The 24,520-nt window shown below is 45.5% G+C and overlaps 1 protein-coding gene across 3 annotated transcripts in view; it reads left to right on the top strand.

The window, feature by feature from the left end:
• Window positions 1-24,520, top strand: part of LOC125380108 (sodium/glucose cotransporter 4-like) — a 75,137-nt gene that overhangs the window by 23,367 nt on the left and 27,250 nt on the right. The window contains exons 8-14 of one of the 3 annotated variants that reach the window (XM_048396390.1): window positions 1,092-1,327; window positions 5,170-5,305; window positions 6,154-6,412; window positions 7,108-7,270; window positions 8,238-8,459; window positions 9,498-9,615; window positions 10,672-12,938. In XM_048396390.1, coding sequence (XP_048252347.1) covers window positions 1,092-1,327; window positions 5,170-5,305; window positions 6,154-6,412; window positions 7,108-7,270; window positions 8,238-8,459; window positions 9,498-9,615; window positions 10,672-10,889 — 1,352 coding nt within the window. In that variant the 3' untranslated portion in view covers window positions 10,890-12,938. Of the gene's footprint in view, window positions 1-1,091; window positions 1,328-5,169; window positions 5,306-6,153; window positions 6,413-7,107; window positions 7,271-8,237; window positions 8,460-9,497; window positions 9,616-10,671; window positions 12,939-23,792; window positions 23,862-24,520 lie in introns of those variants that run through there. The other 2 variants (XM_048396391.1, XM_048396392.1) reach the window with 2 other exon arrangements.

Genomic DNA, 24,520 nt, shown 5'->3' with positions numbered 1-24,520 from the left:
TTGTAGGAAGAGTGTAGCCCTTGGACCTATTGTAGGAAGAGTGTAGTCCTTGGACCTATTGTAAGAAGAGTGTAGTCCTTGGACCTATTGTAGGAAGAGTGTAGTCCTTGGACCTATTGTAGGAAGAGTGTAGTCCTTGGACCTATTGTAGGAAGAGTGTAGCCCTTGGACCTATTGTAGGAAGAGTGTAGCCCTTGGACCTATTGTAGGAAGAGCGTAGCCTTTGGGCCTATTGTAGGAAGAGTGTAGTCCATGGACCTATTGTAGGAAGAGTGTAGTCCATGGACCTATTGTAGGAAGAGTGTAGTCCATGGACCTATTGTAGGAAGAGCGTAGCCTTTGGACCTATTGTAGGAAGAGTGTAGCCCTTGGACCTATTGTAGGAAGAGTGTAGTCCATGGACCTATTGTAGGAAGAGCGTAGCCTTTGGACCTATTGTAGGAAGAGTGTAGTCCTTGGACCTATTGTAGGAAGAGTGTAGTCCTTGGACCTATTGTAGGAAGAGTGTAGTCCTTGGACCTATTGTAAGAAGAGTGTAGTCCTTGGACCTATTGTAAGAAGAGTGTAGTCCTTGGACCTATTGTAGGAAGAGCGTAGCCTTTGGACCTATTGTAGGAAGAGTGTAGCCCTTGAACCTATTGTAGGAAGAGTGTAGTCCTTGGACCTATTGTAGGAAGAGTGTAGTCCTTGGACCTATTGTAGGAAGAGTGTAGTCCTTGGACCTATTGTAAGAAGAGTGTAGTCCTTGGACCTATTGTAGGAAGAATGTAGCCCTTGGACCTCCAGTATGAGGAGAGTAGCCCTTGGACCTCCAGTATGAGGAGAGTGACACTTGGACCTCTAGTAAGCAGAATATGGAGGGACGGTCGGTTAGCCTAATGGTTAAAGCGTTCGCTCGTCAAGCCGAAGACCCGAGTTCGATTACCGACATTGGGTACAATGTGTGAAGCCCATTGCTGGAATATAGCTTACTCACTCACTCTCTCAGAATATCGATATCACTAAGCTACTTACATTCTTCATACCAGGGGTTCATTTTAATATTTAATATCTGACATCACGTTAATGCTCATTCACCTGTTTTTGGACAGGTTTTATTGAGATTGGAGGCTATGAAAGAGTTATCAAGGAATTCTTCGAAGCGTGGCCCAATACAACGAAAGTCCACTACGGCGTTAAAAACGACAACTACAGCTACACCAAGTGTGGCTTACCTCCAACCAACTCCATGCATCTCATCAGATCCCCAGAAGATCCTGGTCTTCCCTGGCCTGGAATCATGTTCGGCCTCACCATCTCCTCCATCTGGTACTGGTGCTCTGACCAGGTATGTCCTGGAGTCGAACACTCCTCTACTCCCACCATCGACACCCAGGTATATATGGCTCCTGGTGACATATCACTGGTACTGGTGCTCTGACCAGGTATGTCCTGGAGTTGAACACTCCTCCTCTCCAACCATCGATACCCAGGTATATATGGCTCCAGGTGGCATATCACTGGTACTGGTGCTCTGACCAGGTATGTCCTGGAGTCAAACACTCCTCTACTCCCACCATCGATACCCAGGTATATATGGCTCCAGGTGACATATCACTGGTACTGGTGCTCTGACCAGGTATGTCCTGGAGTCAAACACTCCTCTACTCCCACCATCGATACCCAGGTTTATATGGCTCCAGGTGGCATATCACTGGTACTGGTGCTCTGACCAGGTATGTCCTGGAGTCGAACACTCCTCTACTCCACCATCGATACCCAGGTATATATGGCTCCTGATGACATATCACTGGTACTGGTGCTCTGACCAGGTATGTCCTGGAGTCAAACACTCCTCTACTCCCACCATCGACACCCAGGTATATATGGCTCCTGGTGACATATCACTGGTACTGGTGCTCTGACCAGGTATATCCTGGAGTCAAACCCTCCTCTGCTCCCACCATCGACACCCAGGTTTATATGGCTCCAGGTGGCATGTCACTGGTGCTCTGACCAGGTATGTCCTGGAGTCGAACACTCCTCTACTCCCACCCTCGACACCCAGGTTTATATGGCTCCTTGTGACATATCACTGGTACTGGTGCTCTGACCAGGTATGTCCTGGAGTCTAACACTCCTCTACTCCCACCATCGACACCCAGGTATATATGGCTCCTGGTGACATATCCAGGTACTTGTATTCTGACCAGGTATGTCCTGGAGTCAAACACACCTCTACTCCCACCATCGACACCCAGGTATATATGGCTCCTGGTGACATATCACTGGTACTGGTGCTCTGACCAGGTATGTCCTTGAGTCGAACACTCCTCTACTCCCACCATCGACACCCAGGTATATATGGCTCCTGGTGACATATCACTGGTACTGGTGCTCTGTCCAGGTATGTTCTGGAGACAAACACTCCTTTACTCCCACCATCGACACCCAGGTATATATGGCTCCTGGTGACATATCACTGGTACTGGTGCTCTGACCAGGTATGTCCTGGAGTCAAACACTCCTCTACTCCCACCATCGACACCCAGGTTTATATGGCTCCTGGTGGCATATCACTGGTGCTCTGACCAGGTATGTCCTGGAGTCTAACACTCCTCTACTCCCACCATCGACACCCAGGTATATATGGCTCCTGGTGACATATCCAGGTACTTGTATTCTGACCAGGTATGTCCTGGAGTCAAACACACCTCTACTCCCACCATCGACACCCAGGTATATATGGCTCCTGGTGACATATCACTGGTACTGGTGCTCTGACCAGGTATGTCCTGGAGTCGAACACTCCTCTACTCCCACCATCGACACCCAGGTATATATGGCTCCTGGTGACATATCACTGGTACTGGTGCTCTGTCCAGGTATGTCCTGGAGACAAACACTCCTTTACTCCCACCATCGACACCCAGGTATATATGGCTCCTGGTGACATATCACTGGTACTGGTGCTCTGACCAGGTATGTCCTGGAGTCTAACACTCCTCTACTCCCACCATCGACACCCAGGTATATATGGCTCCTGGTGACATATCCAGGTACTTGTATTCTGACCAGGTATGTCCTGGAGTCAAACACACCTCTACTCCCACCATCGACACCCAGGTATATATGGCTCCTGGTGACATATCACTGGTACTGGTGCTCTGACCAGGTATGTCCTTGAGTCGAACACTCCTCTACTCCCACCATCGACACCCAGGTATATATGGCTCCTGGTGACATATCACTGGTACTGGTGCTCTGTCCAGGTATGTTCTGGAGACAAACACTCCTTTACTCCCACCATCGACACCCAGGTATATATGGCTCCTGGTGACATATCACTGGTACTGGTGCTCTGACCAGGTATGTCCTGGAGTCAAACACTCCTCTACTCCCACCATCGACACCCAGGTTTATATGGCTCCTGGTGGCATATCACTGGTGCTCTGACCAGGTATGTCCTGGAGTCTAACACTCCTCTACTCCCACCATCGACACCCAGGTATATATGGCTCCTGGTGACATATCCAGGTACTTGTATTCTGACCAGGTATGTCCTGGAGTCAAACACACCTCTACTCCCACCATCGACACCCAGGTATATATGGCTCCTGGTGACATATCACTGGTACTGGTGCTCTGACCAGGTATGTCCTGGAGTCGAACACTCCTCTACTCCCACCATCGACACCCAGGTATATATGGCTCCTGGTGACATATCACTGGTACTGGTGCTCTGTCCAGGTATGTCCTGGAGACAAACACTCCTTTACTCCCACGATCGACACCCAGGTATATATGGCTCCTGGTGACATATCACTGGTACTGGTGCTCTGACCAGGTATGTCCTGGAGTCAAACACTCCTCTACTCCCACCATCGACACCCAGGTTTATATGGCTCCTGGTGGCATATCACTGGTGCTCTGACCAGGTATGTCCTGGAGTCGAACACTACTCTACTCCCACCATCGATACCAAGGTATATGCGGCTCCCAATGACATATCACTGGTACTGGTGCTCTGACCAGGTATGTCCTGGAGTCGAACACTACTCTACTCCCACCATTGATACCCAGGTATATATAGTTCATGGTGCCATATACTGGTGCTCTAATCACGTATGTCCTGGAGTCAAACACTCCTCTACTCCCACCATCGACACCCAGGTATATATGGCTCCAGGTGACATATCCAGGTACTTGTATTCTGACCAGGTATGTCCTAGAGTCAAACACTCCTCTACTCCCACCATCGACACCCAGGTATATATGGCTCCTGGTGACATATCACTGGTACTGGTGCTCTGACCAGGTATATCCTGGAGTCAAACCCTCCTCTACTCCCACCATCGACACCCAGGTTTATATGGCTCCAGGTGGCATGTCACTGGTGCTCTGACCAGGTATGTCCTGGAGTCGAACACTCCTCTACTCCCACCATCGATACCAAGGTATATGCGACTCCCAATGACATATCACTGGTACTGGTGCTCTGACCAGGTATGTCCTGGAGTCGAACACTACTCTACTCCCACCATCGATACTCAGGTATATATAGTTCATGGTGCCATATACTTGTGCTCTAATCACGTATGTCCTCGAGTCAAACACTCCTCTACTCCTACCATCGACACTCAGGTATATGTGATGTCTGAAGACATTTACTGGTACTTTGATCAGGTATGTCCTGGAGTCAAGCTCCACTCATGTCGCTGTTATCCATGCTCGTTTACTCCTACCATCGATACCCAGGTGTATATGAATCATGGTGACGTGTGGATGTTGATGTGAAAGGTCTTCGTGCGTGGCCCGAAGGAGGAGTGTTTTGGGTGGAAATGGCTGGTCATAATGACCTTGACCTTTACTCAGGACTGTGACTGGGCGTGCCTATTTGTTTGTTTACACTAGTGTACAATAATGCCATACCAATTTACAAGAAATAATATCCGTTTATTTTGAAAAATCAACCGGGAAAGCAAGGACTAATAGACCCCCAGTCTAGTACATAACCTATTCAAGAGTATCACATCAAATTACAAAGGACCAGCGATGTGTGCTATTCCATGTCCTTTTGTTAGGCTTGCCACATGCACTAACGCGACTTCTTGGTCAGTGTCAGATAGAAATTTTGCAATGGAGCCTTTGTTATTTGGAGCAAGTTAAGGAAACTGTGTTTCTCTGCAGGTTATTGTACAGAGGGCTCTGGCTGCCAAGAACATCTCCAACGCCAAGGCCGGCGCCATCCTTGCTGGTTACCTCAAGTTCCTCCCCATGTTCCTAATCGTCTTCCCAGGGATGATCTCCAGAATACTGTTCCCCGGTCAGTGGTTTCTTACCTGTACAGTAAACTACGGTTATAACGAACACGCTTATAACGAACTGACGGATATAACGAACTTACTTTTTTGGTCCCGACTATTTGCTGTAGTTATGCTGTATATATGCTTATAACGAACTACGGTTATAACGAACTAAAATTAGTAGTCCCTTTGAGTTCGTTATAACCGTACTTTACTGTATTTGGGTTACAGCATGTTGTGCTTGCTGGTTGTTATACAAAGAGTACTGTCCAATTTATCTGGTCAGTGATTATCTAATCACCAGATACCGACTCTTTTGTCTGTAAGCAACACACCAATGTTTGTAGATTTCATTTGACTTCTACTCCTGTAATCTCTTCTCTGTAAGGTTGTTTGTTGTGTTAACTATGCACTCGGCAATAACCAGCTATGTAACTGTAAATAATCGAGCCTGGGCGAGACAATCCGTTGATTGATATAATGCACTTGGGATAAGATGACCAAGCCTGACCACCCGATCCTTTTTGTCGCCTCTTACGACAAGCATTGATTTGCTGAAGTCCAATTCGTTTTCGTATGTAACAGAGTCGGACTGTCGATCTTAAATACATGTACCATGTTTTAATTCTTATATTCAAAATTTGTATTTAATATCTCTATATGTGATATCGGTCCATTATCTCTACAGGGGTGGTCGGGTAGCCTAATGGTTAAAGCGTTCGCTCGTCACGCTAAAGACCCGGGTTCGATTCCCGACATGGGTACAATGTGTGAAGCCCATTTCTGGTGTCCCCCGCCGTGATGTTGCTGGAATATTGCTAAGAGCGGCGTAAAACCATACTCACTCACTCACTCATTATCTCTACAGATAGAGTAGCCTGTGCCGATCCAGAAGTGTGTTTCAAGGTGTGCGGAAGTCGTTCTGGCTGCACCAACATCGCCTACCCGACTCTGGTGCTGGAACTGATGCCCCCGGGACTCCGAGGTCTCATGCTGGCGGTGATGATGTCCGCCCTCATCTCCTCCCTCACCTCCATCTTCAACAGCAGCTCCACCCTCTTCACCATGGACATCTGGCGAAGAATTAGGAAACAAGCTTCTGATGTGGAGCTCATGATTGTTGGCAGGTAGGGTGGAAAGCATCGTCTGTTATGATTCTTCTTCATGATTGTGGACAGGATTAGTACCAGCAAATAGGATCATTCATGACATATGAGGGACATTGTGGGTGAAACATCACATTTTGACTTTTCATTATATTTTAAAACCCACAGCGTCTTCGGAACACAAAAATACAATTCACAAGCTTCAGTTCATATGTATTGCAGCGATACATGACATTAAACATGGCGATCTTCACTGAAGAAAGTTGACGTCAAACGTCTTTATGACGTCATGGCACAATTGTATCCTAGCACCATAAGGCCCCTTTTCTCCCGGTGGGTCATATATATATAAGATGTTACATATGGGGAGATGTGTTGGAGGTGTGTTGTATACGAAGTTATGGTTTAATTTGGAAATGAAGTTATTTATGAATTGATAACCGATGACTTCAGAGATTCGGAGAATCATACTTTTCGTTGTCATCGTTTTCCAATTGCGTGGATCGCTGCTCATGATATCAGTCACTAGGTTGTCTGGTCCAGACTCGATTATTTACAGACCGCCGTCACAGAGCTGGAATATTGCTGAGTGCAGCGTAAAACCAAAAAACAACAACAAACAACGACAGACAAAGAAAACGTATCTGTAGTGTCATTTCATTTTATTATATGTTGTTGGATTAATTTGTGATCTTCAATTGTTTTTTTGTTTTCAGAGTGTGTGTCCTCATCCTTGTTGGTGTCAGTATTGCCTGGATCCCCATCGTCCAGAACATCAGTGAGCTGTTCCACTACATCCAGGGAATCACCAGCTTCCTTGCTCCTCCTGTCTGTGCCGTCTACCTGCTCGCCGTCTTCTGGAAACGCACCAATGAAGTCGTGAGTGAAAATATGTGCATTTTCTGTCGTTTGTGTTAGAGTTCGACGAGGAAGATGTATGAGTGAGTGAGTTGGGTTTAACGCAGCTTTGAACATTATTCCCGTTATATCACGGCGTGTCAGATTAATGTGGGAGGAAAACCCGAAGTGATGCAGGTCTTAGACGTTTTACCACTTTGGTGAAAGCCATTAGAACGGGCAAGGTGCTGGCAAACCAAGAAACATAATCGGGGCGAACCGGGATTCGAACCCACAAAAAGAAGTTTGGCGTGCCCAAGGGACGGAACTCTGCTCAGCGAATTGCGGAGCCTTAGACGCCTGGGCCACCCGTGCCCCTAATGGGAGGAAGGAGGTGCAGAATGGGCATAATATGCCTGAGTTAATTACTTGTCCACAAAGCAATCCTATTGGTGATACTTCAGATGCGTTTTCGTTACAGTTGTATTCCCATAGTCACATCTCTGGCTGATGCATTGTTTTGGTTTTGGTTCGCAATATGGAATTCTGAAAAATGAAACAGAAGTCTTCCTTCTTTAAGGAAACGTGCTGCTGATGGACATTCTGGTATTGGTCACTCGACTATTCTCTCAAATTAATACGTTGCCCTTGCTGAGGAATAGCAATTTACCGTACAGAGTTGCTTCCCTTAGATGTACAAGGATGTGGTTATTGTGGGTTATATAATTTTGTCCCGACAATGGTCGTTATTTATATCAAACGTTTACGGCCTCCCTCCCACTGGTTTGGTTTTACCAAATTAGTTCGATATGAATAAAGTGAAAACGGCTTTCATCCGCTTTCATTTCATTTCACTAGCTTACGATCACACCAAGTGACCCCAAGGAAAATAAATATCTATATTTGTCTTTCTTAAATATTACACACACAGCTCAGTAATTGGGATAGACAGTGGATGTGTATCTATCATGATATGTGTTACATACGTTTTCTTATGCCTTCTTTGCAGGGTGCTTTCTGGGGCCTGATGGTCGGACTCGTCACTGGGCTGATCCGCTTTGCCTGGGAGTATTCGTATTCTCCCACCCCCTGCGGTGAAACCTCAGACAACCCCATGCCTGACATCCTCTCCAAAGTCCACTACCTCCATTTCGGGTGTATCCTGTTCCTCATCGTCACCATTGTCACCATCATCATCAGTCTGCTCACAAAATCAATTGATGACATCCACGTAAGAATTCGTCACGCACTATATTTTCATAAGCATTTGTCCTCAAGATCTGTCATATGTTTGCTTGTTGTTTAACGCCGCACTCTGCAATACTCCAGCTATATGGCGGCGGTCTGTAAATAATCGAGTCTGGACCAGGCACTCCAGTGATTGACATCATGAGCATCGATCCACGCATTTGGGATACGATGACAAGCATCAACCAAGTCAGCGAGCCTGACCAACCGATCCCTTTAGTCGTCTCTTACGACAAGCATAGTCGCCTTTTACGGCAAGCATGGGTTGCTGAAGACCTATTCCATCACGGATCTTCACGGGCCTCTCTGTCATATGTTACTATACCTATTAGTTGATTTTTATCATATGTTATCGATATCCCAAAAAATGAATTGTTCTGGCGCTTAGTCAACACTCAAAGAATACTTCTACATGATTTTTTTTGATAAAATATAATTTGATAAAAAAAAAAAAAATAATAATAATAATTCGCATAATATACAACTGGTGATGCGTATCTTAGACATCTTATCTCTGAAAATCAATTTGTTTTTTCGGGGAAATTTTACAACCTCGCAAACATGTGGTTGCAAATCTATTTCTTACCCCAGTCTTCACTGAACCAATTCATTTTTACACAAAATTACCCTGTCACAGATTACTTTTTACAAACTGTTTCAGGGATGGTTAAATAGACAGAATCAAATTTAAAAACAGTTTTTTAAATTTTCATTTGCATAAAAAAACAACTCAGTATATATTTCTTTTTAATGGGGGATGCATTGAACACATCATCACATACAAACCCTTTTAATGACAAGAAGACAAACTGTTTGCTACAAAGAATGTTGATCCCTATCATCCGTCTTCTAATGTAATTACATCGGTTTGCTCTGGGTTGCTTTCATACAGCTTTGTCAGTTTATGATGTCAGTATATAACATCTTTTTCTAAATGACGGTTCTCTTCTAAAAAAAAAGGAATGAATGCATAACATTGCCACTTTTGATGTAATAATATTTTATTTTTAATCATTTCCAGTTGGTTCGGCTGACATTCTGGAACCGCTTTGAAACTGGGCCACGTGTCGACATCGACGAGGCGCAAATAGCCCAGGAGGAGAAGGAGAAACAAGAAGCCTTGGCTGCGGCGCCAATAGGTTAGTATGTTCAGTATCGCCCATGGCTACCTCCCAAAAAGGTTAGTATGTTCAATATTGCCCATGGCTCCCTCCCCAAAAGGTTAGTATGTTCAATATTGCCCATGGCTCCCTCCCCAAAAGGTTAGTATGTTCAATATTGCTCATGGCTCCCTCCCCAAAAGGTTAGTATGTTCAATATTGCCCTTGGCTACCTCCCCAAAAGGTTAGTATGTTCAATATTGCCCATGGCTCCCACACCAAAAGGTTAATATGTTCACTATTGCCCATGGCTACCTCCCCAAAAGGTTAGTATGTTCAATATTGCCCATGGCTCCCTCCCCAAAAGGTTAGTATGTTCAATATTGCCCATGGCTCCCTCCCCAAAAGGTTAATATGTTCACTATTGCCAATGGCCCCCACCCCAAAAGGTTAATATGTTCACTATTGCCCATGGCCCCCACCCCAAAAGGTTAATATGTTCACTATTGCCCATGGCCCCCACCCCAAAAAGTTAGTATGTTCAATATTGCCCATGGCTCCCACCCCAAAAGGTTAGTATGTTCAATATTGCCCATGGCTACCTCCCCAAAAGGTTAGTATGTTCAATATTGCCCATGGCTCCCTCCCCAAAAGGTTAGTATGTTCAATATTGCCCATGGCTACCTCCCCAAAAGGTTAGTATGTTCACTATTGCCCATGGCTCCCTCCCCAAAAGGTTAGTATGTTCACTATTGCCCATGGCTACCTCCCCAAAAGGTTAGTATGTTCAATATTGCCCATGGCTCCCTCCCCAAAAGGTTAGTATGTTCAATATTGCCCATGGCTCCCTCCCCAAAAGGTTAGTATGTTCAATATTGCCCATGGCTCCCTCCCCAAAAGGTTAGTATGTTCAATATTGCCCATGGCTACCTCCCCAAAAGGTTAGTATGTTCAATATTGCCCAGTATTGCACCCTTCTTAATAACCAGAAACAGAACAATGACTTTAAACCAGAAAGGGAGCCTTCACTGTTGTTGGCATGTCTTGAAGGAGTCGTGCATCTCGTTATTCATTCCTTGCCTCCCCGTGTTGCAGTGGATTACGGCAGTCTACCATGGTACAAGAAAGCGGGGCAATGGATCTGTGGCATCGAGAAGATGAACCAACAACAGGAGCTCACCCCAGAGCAGAAGGCAGCTTTGGAGGCCAAACAAACGTCCATCTACGAGGGGAAGACATGGAGAAGAGTCCTCAATTTCAACGCTATCCTACTGATGACTGTAGCCACCTTCATGTGGGGCTTCTATGCTTAAAGGACAGACGAAACATTGATCACCTACCTGGGACTAGCAAATCATTGAAACGTTGACACTGTAGTCAGAATTGAAATGGCAATGAAATATTTTACTCATATAGTTGTGTCAGTAGATTGAGTAACATATATGTTCCGTAACAGAATATTTTTAGACGTTCTGCTATGTAGGAGCTTACCAGTCTAAATGCACCTGCATCTAGCCGTCATATACCATACTAACTCAACCACACCGAAGTGTCATACATTTCCGCTCTATAGTTAAGTTCATACATCATTTGTTTCACGATTATGACAAGTTATTGCTGTAATACTCTGAGAGTAACAAAGGAATTGGGTAATATTTTTTGGCAAATAGCATCATACTGTTTCACTATGTTATAATCAGGGTAAAAGAAAACAATTAGATAGTGTATTCTTATGTCATCCATACATTCACTGGTAAATTTAGAATTTTTAAATTATAGCAGACGCTCTTGTGAAATATTATATCACTAAGACGTCCAAAAAGAAGTTCCAACAATGCCCTAGCCATCGACCGGCCCTTTACCCCGCGTAACGAACACAACTATTACTCAAAGAAATATAATCGTTTGTCAAAATTATTCAGTTGAAAGAAAATTGAAATTTGGTGCTCAGCAAAAAGTCCCATTTTAGTTTGAACTATCGCTGCTATTAATCAAGATGCATTTGAATCAATGATTTAATGTTATGACCATCTGGATGTTTCTCTCTGGCATAATATGTATCAATTAAATCAGTTTTGTATAGTTGATGGAAATGATTTGGTCCCACACAAGCCAAATTAAATGCTACTTATTCGCTTTTAAATTTGTATGATGCATGTACTCGACGTTTAATGTCGTTGTAATTGAGAGTGTGATGTATAGTATTATGTATGAATTAACACAAGATGATCAAAATACTCATTTTTAGACATATCTCTGCATAGATGTATCTACGACCCACTGTCACAGGCCCATGTAGTGCATGATCTTCTTGAACTCATAATTAATCTGTCAAACATTCAAATATAAATGACCCACTGTTCTATTCCAGGCTATGTTAAAGGAAAATCAACTATTATGTCGTGGTTTCTGTGATGACACCAGGTGTAAACGAACAGGAAGTGTGTTTTACTCAAATAACCCTGTCCATATCCAATAGAAATGTCTGCATAAAGCAGAGTCGATTTTGAATTCCGACAATATCACGATCATGTGTTTATGAATCACTATCAAACAGTAATGAGTTCAGGTGTTCGCGAAAAAGTGAGCGTATCCTGCCCCATCGGTGTCACAAACACATGCAAAGGCAAGTCAATTGTTCACCTGAAGAAACACGGTAACATATGATACAAGTCAAAATAGGGACATCGTACATATACGTCAATGACAGACACGTTACCGTAGATGTATCAAATACTCTGGTACTATACTTAATAGCCAGTCTGGATCACTGAAAATCACTGATGACGCTAGGTGTTCGCGAAAGGGTCACCATGTCCTACAGGTTCAAGATAACTGTCTCAATAGCCTCAACGGTTCATTCTCAAGACTAATTCGACACAGCTGGAATGTATATCACCATATTCCTTAATATTGGAAAAACAATGATTTAAGGTGTAATATTATTAATCTCATTATAATTTCGACACTGTTGGTAGGTTTTGGAGAATGTGAATCTTATATTTGTAGACATTACCCCGTAGCTGTCTAACAGTGTTATATTATACTGGGCGACGTACGTTTGACGTACGTTTGACGTACGTTTCTTCGTGTGTGTCTTTTTATCTCAGTTTGATACTTATTTAAACAGAAATACGATGAAACAGTGCGTGTATTTGTCTCAGCTGCGTTTTACAATATACTGTTCACAAATGTTCGTTATTGCATATTTTGTAACCAAAAAACCGTTTGCCTTAAACATGTGGTTTTTGATGCGGTCCATTGTAAATATTCCTGGAGTTATTGTCTGACAACATGATCAAATGCTACCAGAGTTGTGCCTGATTATATTTTCATTTCAATATATCTACTTTGTAATACTTCAACTGCGTCGTGTTCTTTGTTTGAAACTGAAACTGATGGAGACTATTAGTTTTCTTTTAAATATTCACACGTACGTGCAATGGTTGTGCCACTGTCGCCATTTGTATAACGTTTCAGTGTCTTGTGGTCGAGAGATGACCTTTTGATAATCAATTATGTACACAGTTCAAGCTGTTCTTGTTGTTTGTGACGTGACCTCAGTGAAGGGACCTCAATGAAGGGACTCTCAGTGAAAGGACCTCAGTGAAGTGACCTCAGTGAAAGGACCTCAGTGGAGTGACCTCAGTGAAGGGACCTCAGTGAAGTGACCTCAGTGAAGTGACCTCAGTGAAGGGACTCAGTGAAGGGACCTCATTGAAGGGACCTCAGCGAAGGGACCTCAGTGAAGGGACCTCAGTGAAGGGACTCTCAGTGAAGTGACCTCAGTGAAGGGACTCTCAGGGAAGGGACCTCAGTGAAGGGACCTCAGTCAAGTGACCTCAGTGAAGGGACTCCGTGACGCACTGGTTCCATATCACACTGGTTCCATGACACACTGGTTCCATGACGCACTGGTTCCATGAAGCACTGATTCCATGACGCACTCGTTCCATGATGCACTGGTTCCATGAAGCACTTTTTCCGTGATGCACTGGTTCCATGACGCACTTGTTCAATGACGCACTGGTTCCACCATGCACTGGTTCCATGACGCACTGGTACCATGACACACTGGTTCATGACGCACTGGTTCCATGACACACTGGTTCCATGACACACTGGTTCAATGACGCACTGGTTCCATGACACAATGGTTCCATGACGCACTGGTTCAATGACACACTGGTTCCATGACACACTGGTTCCATGACGCACTGGTTCAATGACGCACTGGTTCCATGACGCACTGGTTCCATGGCACACTGGTTCGATGACACTGGTTCCATGACACACTGGTTCCATGGCACACTGGTTCAATGACGCACTGGTTCCATGGCACACTGGTTCCATGACACACTGGTTCATGATGCACTGGTTCCATGACACACTGGTTCATGATGCACTGGTTCCATGACACACTGGTTCAATGGCACACTGGTTCCATGACACACTGGTTCATGATGCACTGGTTCCATGACACACTGGTTCCATGATACACTGGTTCCATGACACTGGTTCCATGGCACACTGGTTCCATGACGCACTGGTTCCATGACACTGGTTCCATGGCACACTGGTTCCATGACGCACTGGTTCCATGACACACTGGTTCCATGGCACACTGGTTCCATGACATACTGGTTCCATGACACACTGGTTCATGATGCACTGGTTCCATGACACACTGGTTCCATAACACACTGGTTCATGATGCACTGGTTCCATGACACACTGGTTCAATGGCACACTGGTTCCATGACACACTGGTTCCATGACACTGGTTCCATGACACACTGGTTCCATGACACTGGTTCCATGACACACTGGTTCCATGACACTGGTTCCATGGCACACTGGTTCCATGACGCACTGGTTCCATGGCACACTGGTTCATGATGCACTGGTTCCATGACACACTGGTTCAATGGCACACTGGTTCCATGACACACTGGTTCATGATGCACTGGTTCCATGACACACTGGTTCCATGACACTGGTTCCATGACGCACTGGTTCCATGACACACTGGTTCCATGGCACACTGGTTCCATGACGCACTGGTTCCATGACGCACTGGTTCCATGGCACACTGGTTCATGATGCACTGGTTCCATGACACACTGGTTCAATGGCACACTGGTTCCATGACACACTGGTTCATGATGCACTGGTTCCATGACACTGGTTCCATGGCACACTGGTGCAATGACACACTGGTTCAATGACACACTGGTTCCATGGCACACTGGTTCAATGACACACTGGTTCCATAGCACACTGGTTCAATGACGCACTGCATGGTTCCATGACACACTGGTTCAATGACGCACTGCATGGTTCCATGACACACTGGTTCCATGACACACTGGTTCATCATGCACTGGTTCCATGACACTGGTTCCATGGCACACTGGTTCCATGACGCACTGGTTCCATGACACACTGGTTCATGATGCACTGGTTCCATGGCACACTGGTTCCATGACACACTGGTTCAATGACACACTGGTTCCATGGCACACTGGTTCCATGGCACACTGGTTCCATGACACACTGGTTCATGATGCACTGGTTCCATGACACACTGGTTCCATGACACTGGTTCAATGACACACTGGTTCAATGACGCACTGGTTCCATGGCACACTGGTTCCATGACACACTGGTTCAATGACGCACTGGTTCCATGATGCACTGGTTCCATGACACTGGTTCCATGGCACACTGGTTCCATGACATACTGGTTCCATGACACACTGGTTCATGATGCACTGGTTCCATGACACACTGGTTCCATAACACACTGGTTCATGATGCACTGGTTCCATGACACACTGGTTCAATGGCACACTGGTTCAATGACGCACTGCATGGTTCCATGACACACTGGTTCCATGACACACTGGTTCATCATGCACTGGTTCCATGACACTGGTTCCATGGCACACTGGTTCCATGACGCACTGGTTCCATGACACACTGGTTCCATGGCACACTGGTTCAATGACACACTGGTTCCATGGCACACTGGTTCAATGACACACTGGTTCCATAGCACACTGGTTCAATGACGCACTGCATGGTTCCATGACACACTGGTTCAATGACGCACTGCATGGTTCCATGACACACTGGTTCCATGACACACTGGTTCATCATGCACTGGTTCCATGACACTGGTTCCATGGCACACTGGTTCCATGACGCACTGGTTCCATGACACACTGGTTCATGATGCACTGGTTCCATGGCACACTGGTTCCATGACACACTGGTTCAATGACACACTGGTTCCATGGCACACTGGTTCCATGGCACACTGGTTCCATGACACACTGGTTCATGATGCACTGGTTCCATGACACACTGGTTCCATGACACTGGTTCAATGACACACTGGTTCAATGACGCACTGGTTCCATGGCACACTGGTTCCATGACACACTGGTTCAATGACGCACTGGTTCCATGATGCACTGGTTCCATGACACTGGTTCCATGGCACACTGGTTCCATGACATACTGGTTCCATGACACACTGGTTCATGATGCACTGGTTCCATGACACACTGGTTCCATAACACACTGGTTCATGATGCACTGGTTCCATGACACACTGGTTCAATGGCACACTGGTTCAATGACGCACTGCATGGTTTCATGACACACTGGTTCCATGACACACTGGTTCATCATGCACTGGTTCCATGACACTGGTTCCATGGCACACTGGTTCCATGACGCACTGGTTCCATGACACACTGGTTCCATGGCACACTGGTTCAATGACGCACTGGTTCCATGGCACACTGGTTCCATGACACACTGGTTCATGATGCACTGGTTCCATGACACACTGGTTCCATGACACACTGGTTCATGATGCACTGGTTCCATGACACACTGGTTCATGATGCACTGGTTCCATGACACACTGGTTCAATGGCACACTGGTTCCATGACACACTGGTTCATGATGCACTGGTTCCATGACACACTGGTTCCATGATACACTGGTTCCATGACACTGGTTCCATGGCACACTGGTTCCATGACGCACTGGTTCCATGACACACTGGTTCCATGGCACACTGGTTCCATGACATACTGGTTCCATGACACACTGGTTCATGATGCACTGGTTCCATGACACACTGGTTCCATAACACACTGGTTCATGATGCACTGGTTCCATGACACACTGGTTCAATGGCACACTGGTTCCATGACACACTGGTTCCATGACACTGGTTCCATGACGCACTGGTTCCATGACACACTGGTTCCATGGCACACTGGTTCCATGACGCACTGGTTCCATGACGCACTGGTTCCATGACGCACTGGTTCCATGGCACACTGGTTCATGATGCACTGGTTCCATGACACACTGGTTCAATGGCACACTGGTTCCATGACACACTGGTTCATGATGCACTGGTTCCATGACACACTGGTTCCATGACACTGGTTCCATGACGCACTGGTTCCATGACACACTGGTTCCATGGCACACTTGTTCCATGACACACTGGTTCCATGACACACTGGTTCATGATGCACTGGTTCCATGACACACTGGTTCAATGACGCACTGGTTCCATGACGCACTGGTTCCATGACACACTGGTTCTATGACACTGGTTCATGATGCACTGGTTCCATGACACTGGTTCTATGACGCAGTGGTTCCATGACACTGGTTCCATGACGCAGTGGTTCCATGACACAATGGTTCCATGGCACACTGGTTCCATGACACACTGGTTCGATGACACACTGGTTCATGATGCACTGGTTCAATGACGCACTGGTTCCATGACACACTGGTTCCATGACACTGGTTCGTGATGCACTTGTTCCATGACGCACTGGTTCCATGACGCACTGGTTCCATGACACACTGGTTCCATGACGCACTGGTTCCATGACACACTGGTTCATGATGCACTGGTTCCTTGAAGCACTGGTTCCATGACACACTGGTTCAATGACGCACTGGTTCCATGACACACTGGTTCCATGACACACTGGTTCCATGACACACTGGTTCATGATGCACTGGTTCCATGACACACTGGTTCAATGGCACACTGGTTCCATGACACACTGGTTCCATGACACTGGTTCCATGGCAAACTTATTTCCATGACACACTGGTTCCATGACGCACTGGTTCCATGGCACACTGGTTCCATGACACACTGGTTCCATGACACACTGGTTCCATGATGCACTGGTTCCATGACACACTGGTTCAATGACGCGCTGGTTCCATGACACACTGGTTCAATGACGCACTGGTACCAAGGCACACTGGTTCAATGACATACTGGTTCCATGGCACACTGGTTCATGATGCACTGGTTCCATGACACACTGGTTCAATGACGCACTGGTTCCATGACACACTGGTTCCATGACACTGGTTCATGATGCACTGGTTCATGATGCACTGGTTCAATGACGCACTGGTTCCATGGCACACTGGTTCCATGACACTGGTTCATAATGCTCTGGTTCCATGACACACTGGTTCCATGACGCACTGGTTCCATGACACACTGGTTCCATGACACACTGGTTCCATGACGCACTGGTTCATGATGCACTGGTTCCATGACACACTGGTTCATGATGCACTGATTCCATGACACACTGGTTCCATGACACACTGGTTCAATGACGCACTGGTTCCATGACACACTGGTTCTATGACACTGGTTCATGAAGCACTGGTTCCATGACACTGGTTCCATGACACTGGTTCCATGACGCAGTGGTTCCATGACACTGGTTCCATGACGCAGTGGTTCCATGACACACTGGTTCTATGACACTGGTTCATGATGCACTGGTTCCATGACACTGGTTCCATGACGCACTGGTTCCATGACACTGGTTCCATGACGCACTGGTTCCATGTCACACTGGTTCTATGACACTGGTTCATGATGCACTGGTTCCATGACACTGGTTCCATGACGCAGTGGTTCCATGGCACACTGGTTCCATGACGCAGTGGTTCCATGACACACTGGTTCCATGACACTGGTTCATGATGCACTGGTTCCATGACACTGGTTCCATGACGCAGTGGTTCCATGACACTGGTTCCATGACGCAGTGGTTCAATGACACTGGTTCCATGACTCACTGGTTCCATGACACACTGGTTCCATGACACTGGTTCATGATGCACTGGTTCCATGACGCAATGGTTCCATGACACTGGTTCCATGACGCACTGGTTCCATGACACACTGGTTCCATGACACACTGGTTCCATGACACACTGGTTCAATGACACACTGGTTCCATGACACTGGTTCCATGACACACTGGTTCCATCACGCACTGGTTAGTGATGTAATATGAGTGTGTTGTCATACTGATGACGTCACAATGGCCTGCAAAGCATTGTGATGCAATTTCATTGTATCTTCCAAAGAGTGACATCAAGCGATATTGCCTAGGAAATTGCATAACAGTGCTTTTCAAGCTGATACACGATGAATACCTTCTTGAAAGAGCCCAAGTTAATTATTGATATTCATTTTATTTTCAACCTTTCGCATCTTCCTTTTCCACGTTCCTATTTAAGGCGTAACGTAAGACAATGCGGCCCCTAAAGTACAAACACCAGTGTTCTATCCAAGTGGAGCAGTGGGTAGCGATCCCTTCCCAATTTTCTGCTTTACCCAAATCCACTTGTGGGCGGCTGTTTCAATCAAACGAAAGTCTGTAGGACAGATGTCCCTCATATCCAGAAATTGTTACCACTCCTCCGCTAAACATGTATGAATAGAGCATTGATTTGATACGAGGCTTTAATGTGAGCGGCAAGGCACAACCACAGTACCCATTATGCCCATTCAGAGTTGTACAAGTGTACGATAATAGGGAGTAAAAACCGTGCAGTAAAAGCATATGATTCACCTGACAAGACGCAATGGTCGCTACACATATAAAGGGGTGTACACACTACTGTAATCCTAACAGATGACAACTTATAACACAGAGAGCATTAAACGATTCACTCGGATAAGAATATATAAACTGTCTTCTACAAAAGTACAATGTCTTACTACTTTACAGTCTCTGGGGGCTGTTGTTCACAACCACGACAATGTTGCTGAACCCTACTTTCAAATTTGAAACCCCTTATCTAAACAGAATTATAAAGGTTTTCAAGCGACGGGGGTGGCAGAAAAGTTATGTAACAATGGTCGACCATTTCTCAACATACTCCCCTCCGAGGTCCACACGCTGCTAAAGTACCTAGATCCCACTGGTGGGGAAGGGTTCCTTCTGGAGGTATAAGATGTCCACATAGCAGCCGTGACGCCATCACCATTTACATAATTCTTGCCAGACAGTTCTTTCTTCAAGTATGGGAATCTGACGGTGCTAAATCTGGATGCTTTGCATTGGAGTCATTACGACAACAGACTCGTGCATAGATGCTTTGTGGACACCAACATCTGTAGTGAGTTGTCCAGGACGATTACTCTTCACAGTCTGAAGCAGATTACCATAATATTGGCCATAAATGGTCTAATCTTTTGGGAGGTAGTCCATCAGCAGGATTCCTTTGAAATCCCAGAACATCGAAGCCATTCCTTTGAACAGACTTTGCCTCTTCGGAGGAGGAGACGTTACCCTGCGTTGAATCTTGTTTAGTCTCTGCCTGACAGTGATGAACATAAGACTCATCCATGGAGACGTATCGCTCAACAAACCTTGTAGAGACCTTGGAACCAAACGTGATGAAACCTGTGTGATGCCTATTCATTCCTCCGAATGTTCTCATCTCTCTCAAGAGGGATGCCTTCTGTATCGGCTATGTGACGTGTTGTGAGTCGTCGATCAGCCATAATCATATCAGACCGCCTCCGTGGTCTAGTGGTAGAGCGTCCGCCCGGAGAGCGGAAGGTCCGGGATTCGATCCCCGTGTGTGCCATACCAAAGACGGTAAAAGATGGTACTTGTTGTTACCCTGTCTGGCGCTCGGCGTTAAGGGGCTAGAACAAGGACTAGTCGTCTCGGAGTCTGTATGCTGTGTCTGAGTGGGGTATTCATGTTAAACTGTGGCATAGTATCTCAGTGGGCTAGCGCTATAAATCGGCATCACTCTGGACTAGTACAAGCACACACACCCGTGCATGTGCGTCGCTTTATAAGTGCAATAATCTTGGACGCGACGCGACGTTAAACCCCATTTCACATCAGATAATCATATCATATATTGTATCAACATTTTCCTTAGTTGTTGCAGTTTGAGGCCTTCCATCTTGGATTATCTCGAAGGCTCTCTCGTCCTCACTTGAACTCCGCCCTTAACTTTAGTAATGGACTACCTGAACACGATCATGTACAGTATGACCAGAAATTATTGAGAATTTAAATATTGTCAAATTTTTTTCACTCATTAATCACGTATTAAATGTGAACATTAGTACAACATAACTCCAGCTTCAAAGACAGGTGAACACTAAGTATTTTGTGAAGTCACCATGGGCAGCAATGCAGGCTTCAAGGCGGCGGGGGATACTACTGACCAAAGAAGTTAGAAAGTCGTGGTTCATGCTGTCCCAATATTGGACCACCTCTTCTTTCATTTCAGCAATATTTGTCAGATTGCATTATTGACACTTTCCTTCATAAGCCCCAAACATTTTCTATTGGATTTAGGTCAGGGCTGTAGCTTGGCCAATCTAATAATGTCATATTTTGGGTCCGAAACCAGGCCTGAGAATGCTTTGAACGATGTTTTGGGTCGTTGTCTTGCTGGAAAATCCAAGAATTTCCATAGAATATTTGAGCAGATGGAAGTAAATGTCCCTCGAGAATATCTGTGTACCGCTCACTGTTCATATTCCCTTCAAATACACACAGGGGCGTTGCCCCTAACACAGATATGCCACCCCACACGTGAAATTTTGGACTGTACTTTGGGCGCTGATAAAAAGGTTTTTCAGTTTGTTTGGTCCAGAATTTCAGTATATTAGGAAACAGCCACACAGAACTTTCATCTGAGAAAATCACATTGTCCCACTTAAAATTTCCATGCTGTAAGCACCAGTTCAACCTTCGCTCCTTTTGTTCAGGTTTCATGATCGGTGATGGAATTCCTCGACTTTTCTCCCAACCCATTGCATGCAGCTCAGTTCTAATTGTCTCCTTACAGACAGCCACAGTTCCTCTATCAATTTTATCCAGTCTTAAGTTTTCTAAACTCCTTCGTTTGTTTTTAGAAACAAAAATACCAAGCCGCCTCCTGTCACCGACTGTCAATTTTCTGGGCCTACCTGCGCCTCTCTTGTGCTCAATGCCATCTCCACTTTCAATATTTTTCAAAACACGATAAACAGTGGACAAAGGGATGCCTGTTCTACTTGAAATCACTTTATCTGATCTAATGTCCTTGTTATAATACTCTAAAATCAATCTCCTCCTCTCTAAATCATCCATACTGAGGATCACTGAAAATGACGTCTGCTAGCAAGTTAACAAAGTGGGATAACTCTTGACAAACTAATGAAATAGGATTAACTGAGTTGTCTCTCTTGAATGAAACCAAGAACTTGAGAGCTGGTCAGTGTTTTTTATACTAGATATCCACTTAAACATATCCCTAAAATTCTCAATAATTTCTGGTCATATTGAGGTTACGGAAATGGAAGAGGTTAGCCGAAATGTCGTCACAGTGCTTCATTGTTGAGATAAACCGATATGACGTCATCCATTATTCATGACGTGACACATTCATTACATCATCTAAACAATAAGCTGCCTTCGGTGAAGTTTCTCTGAAGGGTTGCCATTTCGTATTTATTCTTCATTTTCTCTCTTACACATCAAACAGTATTATATAGAATACTAGTACCCTACTCTAAACTCCGAATTATCTGTCCCTGTTGAATGAATGCTGTGGTGAGTGAGTTAGTAGGATTTTACGCCGCCTTTAGCAATATTCCAGCAATATCACGGCGGGGGACACCAGAAATGGGCTTCACACATTGTACCCATGTCGGGAATTGAACCCAGGTCTTCGGCTTGACGAGCGAACGCTTTAACCACTAGGCTACCCGACCGCCCGAATGAATGCTGTAAGTCCCTCGCCATTCGCTCACTCGGGGCAGATAATCCGTCCCTCCTCTTAGCCCTTTGGTTATTCTCTAACGATCTCTGTTTCCTGTTGGTGTTGGAATGTAACATGTGTCTCCATGTAACGTGTGTCTCCATGTAACGTGTGTCTCCATGTAACGTGTGTCGCCATGTAACGTGTGTCTCCATGTAACGTGTGTCGCCATGTAACGTGTGTCTCCATGTAACGTGTGTCTCCATGTAACGTGTGTCTCCATGTAACGTGTGTCGCCATGTAACGTGTGTCTCCATGTAACGTGTGTCTCCATGTGACGTGTGTCTCCATGTGACGTGTGTCTCCATGTAACGTGTGTCTCCATGTAACGTGTGTCTCCATGTGACGTGTGTCTCCATGTAACGTGTGTCTCCATGTGACGTGTGTCTCCATGTGACGTGTGTCTCCATGTGACGTGTGTCTCCATGTGACGTGTGTCTCCATGTAACGTGTGTCGATCTCCATGTAACGTGTGTCTCCATGTAACGTGTGTCTCCATGTAACGTGTCTCCATGTAACGTGTGTCTCCATGTGACGTGTGTCTCCATGTAACGTGTGTCGCCATGTAACGTGTGTCTCCATGTAACGTGTGTCTCCATGTAACGTGTGTCTCCATGTAACGTGTGTCTCCATGTGACGTGTGTCTCCATGTAACGTGTGTCTCCATGTAACGTGTGTCTCCATGTAACGTGTGTCTCCATGTAACGTGTCTCTCCATGTAACGCGTGTCTCCATGTAACGCGTGTCTCCATGTAACGTGTGTCTCCATGTAACGTGTGTCTCCATGTAACGTGTGTCTCCATGTGACGTGTGTCTCCATGTAACGTGTGTCTCCATGTAACGTGTGTCTCCATGTGACGTGTGTCTCCATGTGACGTGTGTCTCCATGTAACGTGTGTCGCCATGTAACGTGTGTCTCCATGTGACGTGTGTCTCCATGTGACGTGTGTCTCCATGTAACGTGTGTCTCCATGTAACGTGTGTCTCCATGTGACGTGTGTCTCCATGTAACGCGTGTCTCCATGTAACGTGTGTCTCCATGTAACGTGTGTCTCCATGTGTGTTGTAGGCATCATGCCGGAACAGGGGTACAGTCGGCGGGTACTTCCTGGCGGGCAGAAGCATGCACTGGATACCGGTAAGTTGGAAGTTACAAAAGTGAAAAGTTCTACATGTATGTGTATGGATGTGTGTGTGCGTGTGCATGTGCGCGTGTGTTAGTGCGTGCGTGCGCGCGTGCGTGAGTGTGTATGTGTGTGCGATACAGTTTCAGGTCAACCAACGCATATATACTACCCATCAAAAATTTAAACTCACCAGTGTAAATGTAGCCACTCACTATACTCAACTGTTCCAAACCAGATAATGCCAAATATTCTAAACGTTTTACAGGTACTGTTAACACATGAACTGATGTGGCGTAAAACCAAATCTGTAACGGTGAAAAGATAAGAGTTTTGAGTTCATTAATTGATAAAACTCAGTGAAATGTCGCAAATTTTTAAACAAAACTTCGCACCAAAACGCAGCTGTTCACATGCACGATAATGCACGTGTTTTAGCAGCAATTTGACGCGGGTTACTCGTGCAATTCATCTTTATAAGGATTGCAGTTGGCTCCTCTGAGTTAGTGGAGAAATTCTTCTTTGATGCAAGCATGGGTAGAGGGAGAAATTTCCGTATTGAGCAACGACATCAAGCCTTGGCACTGCTACAAGATGGCAGATCACAACGGTATGTTGCCAGACGTCTTGGCGTATCCCAAAAGGCAGTTTCCAACCTCTGGGTACGCTTTCA

This window comes from Haliotis rufescens, unplaced genomic scaffold, assembly GCF_023055435.1.
Source record: "Haliotis rufescens isolate VD_foot unplaced genomic scaffold, xgHalRufe1.0.p SCAF_15, whole genome shotgun sequence".
NCBI classification, from domain to species: domain Eukaryota; kingdom Metazoa; phylum Mollusca; class Gastropoda; order Lepetellida; family Haliotidae; genus Haliotis; species Haliotis rufescens.
The sequence above is the reverse complement of the archived record's forward strand: the minus strand, read 5'-3'. Positions and strand labels throughout refer to the sequence as shown.